This window comes from Acanthisitta chloris, unplaced genomic scaffold (genome assembly GCF_000695815.1).
Source record: "Acanthisitta chloris isolate BGI_N310 unplaced genomic scaffold, ASM69581v1 scaffold14131, whole genome shotgun sequence".
Classification (NCBI taxonomy): Eukaryota; Metazoa; Chordata; class Aves; order Passeriformes; family Acanthisittidae; genus Acanthisitta; species Acanthisitta chloris.
Window position 1 is genome coordinate 1,957 of NW_008656588.1, and position 1,451 is coordinate 3,407.

At 56.8% G+C, this 1,451-nt stretch overlaps 1 protein-coding gene across 1 annotated transcript in view; it reads right to left on the reverse strand.

The window, feature by feature from the left end:
- The window catches only part of PMF1 (polyamine-modulated factor 1), a gene marked incomplete at its 5' end in the record, with an annotated part of 2,528 nt that overhangs the window by 123 nt on the left and 954 nt on the right, over positions 1-1,451 (reverse strand). Inside the window, 2 exons of the mRNA XM_009084392.1 lie at positions 192-387; positions 1,328-1,428. Of these exons, the coding sequence (XP_009082640.1) occupies positions 192-387; positions 1,328-1,428 (297 nt within the window). The remainder of the gene's footprint in view (positions 1-191; positions 388-1,327; positions 1,429-1,451) is intronic.

Below are 1,451 nucleotides of genomic sequence, written 5' to 3' on the forward strand. Positions count from 1 at the left end.
GATCACAGCCCTCTCCTCTCCCTCTGGAACATCCCACACCCCACCCAGTGCACAGGGAAAAGCACTCAGAGCTCCTCTGGAGCAGGACTGGACAGGAAACTGCTTGGAGAAGAGGAAGGTTGAAGGATCACCCTCTAGCCAGGCCCCATGGAGGTGAAAAGGTGAGAAGGTTTGGCTTGATCCACATTTACCTGCCAGGCACATTGCCGGGCCTGGATCAGCTCCTGCAGCTCCAGGATCTTGTCCCTCCCTGCCAGCACAGCCTGAGCCAATTTCCTGTTCTCCTCCTCCTTGTCCCTGAGCACTCTGTGCAGGTAGGAGCGATGCTTGAGCAGGTATGGCACCATGGCACTGCGGATATCTTCCATCGGGATCCCGCTCGGACGCCTGAGGGACACAGCTGGAACAGCTGCAGAGCAGCAATGCTGCCCAGCAAAGCATCCCACACATCCCCACTGGCTGCTGAGCTGCTCCTCTGGGTCAGCTCTGCTGCCCCCAGTTTGCCTCTGTGGGTGCTGAGGGAAGATCTCACCCTGAGGTCCATGGGAGAGAACAGGGAGTCATTCCCAAACATGGCCAGGAAAGGTCTGGAGCAGGCAGAATGGGATTCATCTCCCAAAATCCATCCAACCCCAACCCTAACCCTAACCTAACCCTAACCCTAACCCTAATCCTAACCCTAAACCCATCCAGGAGAGCCCTGGAGCAGGCAGGATGGGATTCACCTCCCAAAATCCATCCAGGAGAGAGCCCTGGAGCAGGCAGGATGGGATTCACCTCCCAAAATCCATCCAGGAGAGAGCCCTGGAGCAGGCAGGATGGGATTCACCTCCCAAAATCCATCCAGGAGAGAGCCCTGGAGCAGGCAGGATGGGATTCACCTCCCAAAATCCATCCAGGAGAGAGCCCTGGAGCAGGCAGGATGGGATTCACCTCCCAAAATCCATCCAGGAGAGAGCCCTGGAGCAGGCAGGATGGGATTCACCTCCCAAAATCCATCCAGGAGAGAGCCCTGGAGCAGGCAGGATGGGATTCACCTCCCAAAACCCATCCAGGAGAGAGCCCTGGAACAGTCAGGATGGGATTCCCTTCCCCAGCACCAACACAAGATCATGGTGTTGCTGGTTAAAAGGCCCAACTTGGCTCCAGGGTGGCTTAACCAGACCTGCTGGGACCCCTGTGAGCACCCAAGGGAGCTCTGCTGTCCCACAGTTGTGCCCAAAACATTCCCTCTCCCTTTGGATTGGTCAGATTTGGGTTTCCCCCCAGTCCTGGTGGCACTGAGTGCCTGGAGATGGATCCCTGACCCTCTCTCTGGGCTCCATACCATGCTGGCTCTTCCTGGTCCTTTGCCTCCTCCACGATTTTATCCAGGTAGTTAAAGAGTGCCTCCAGATTCCCTTCATTTTTCACCTCCTGGATCTCCTCCTGGGAAGGAAGGACATGGCAGG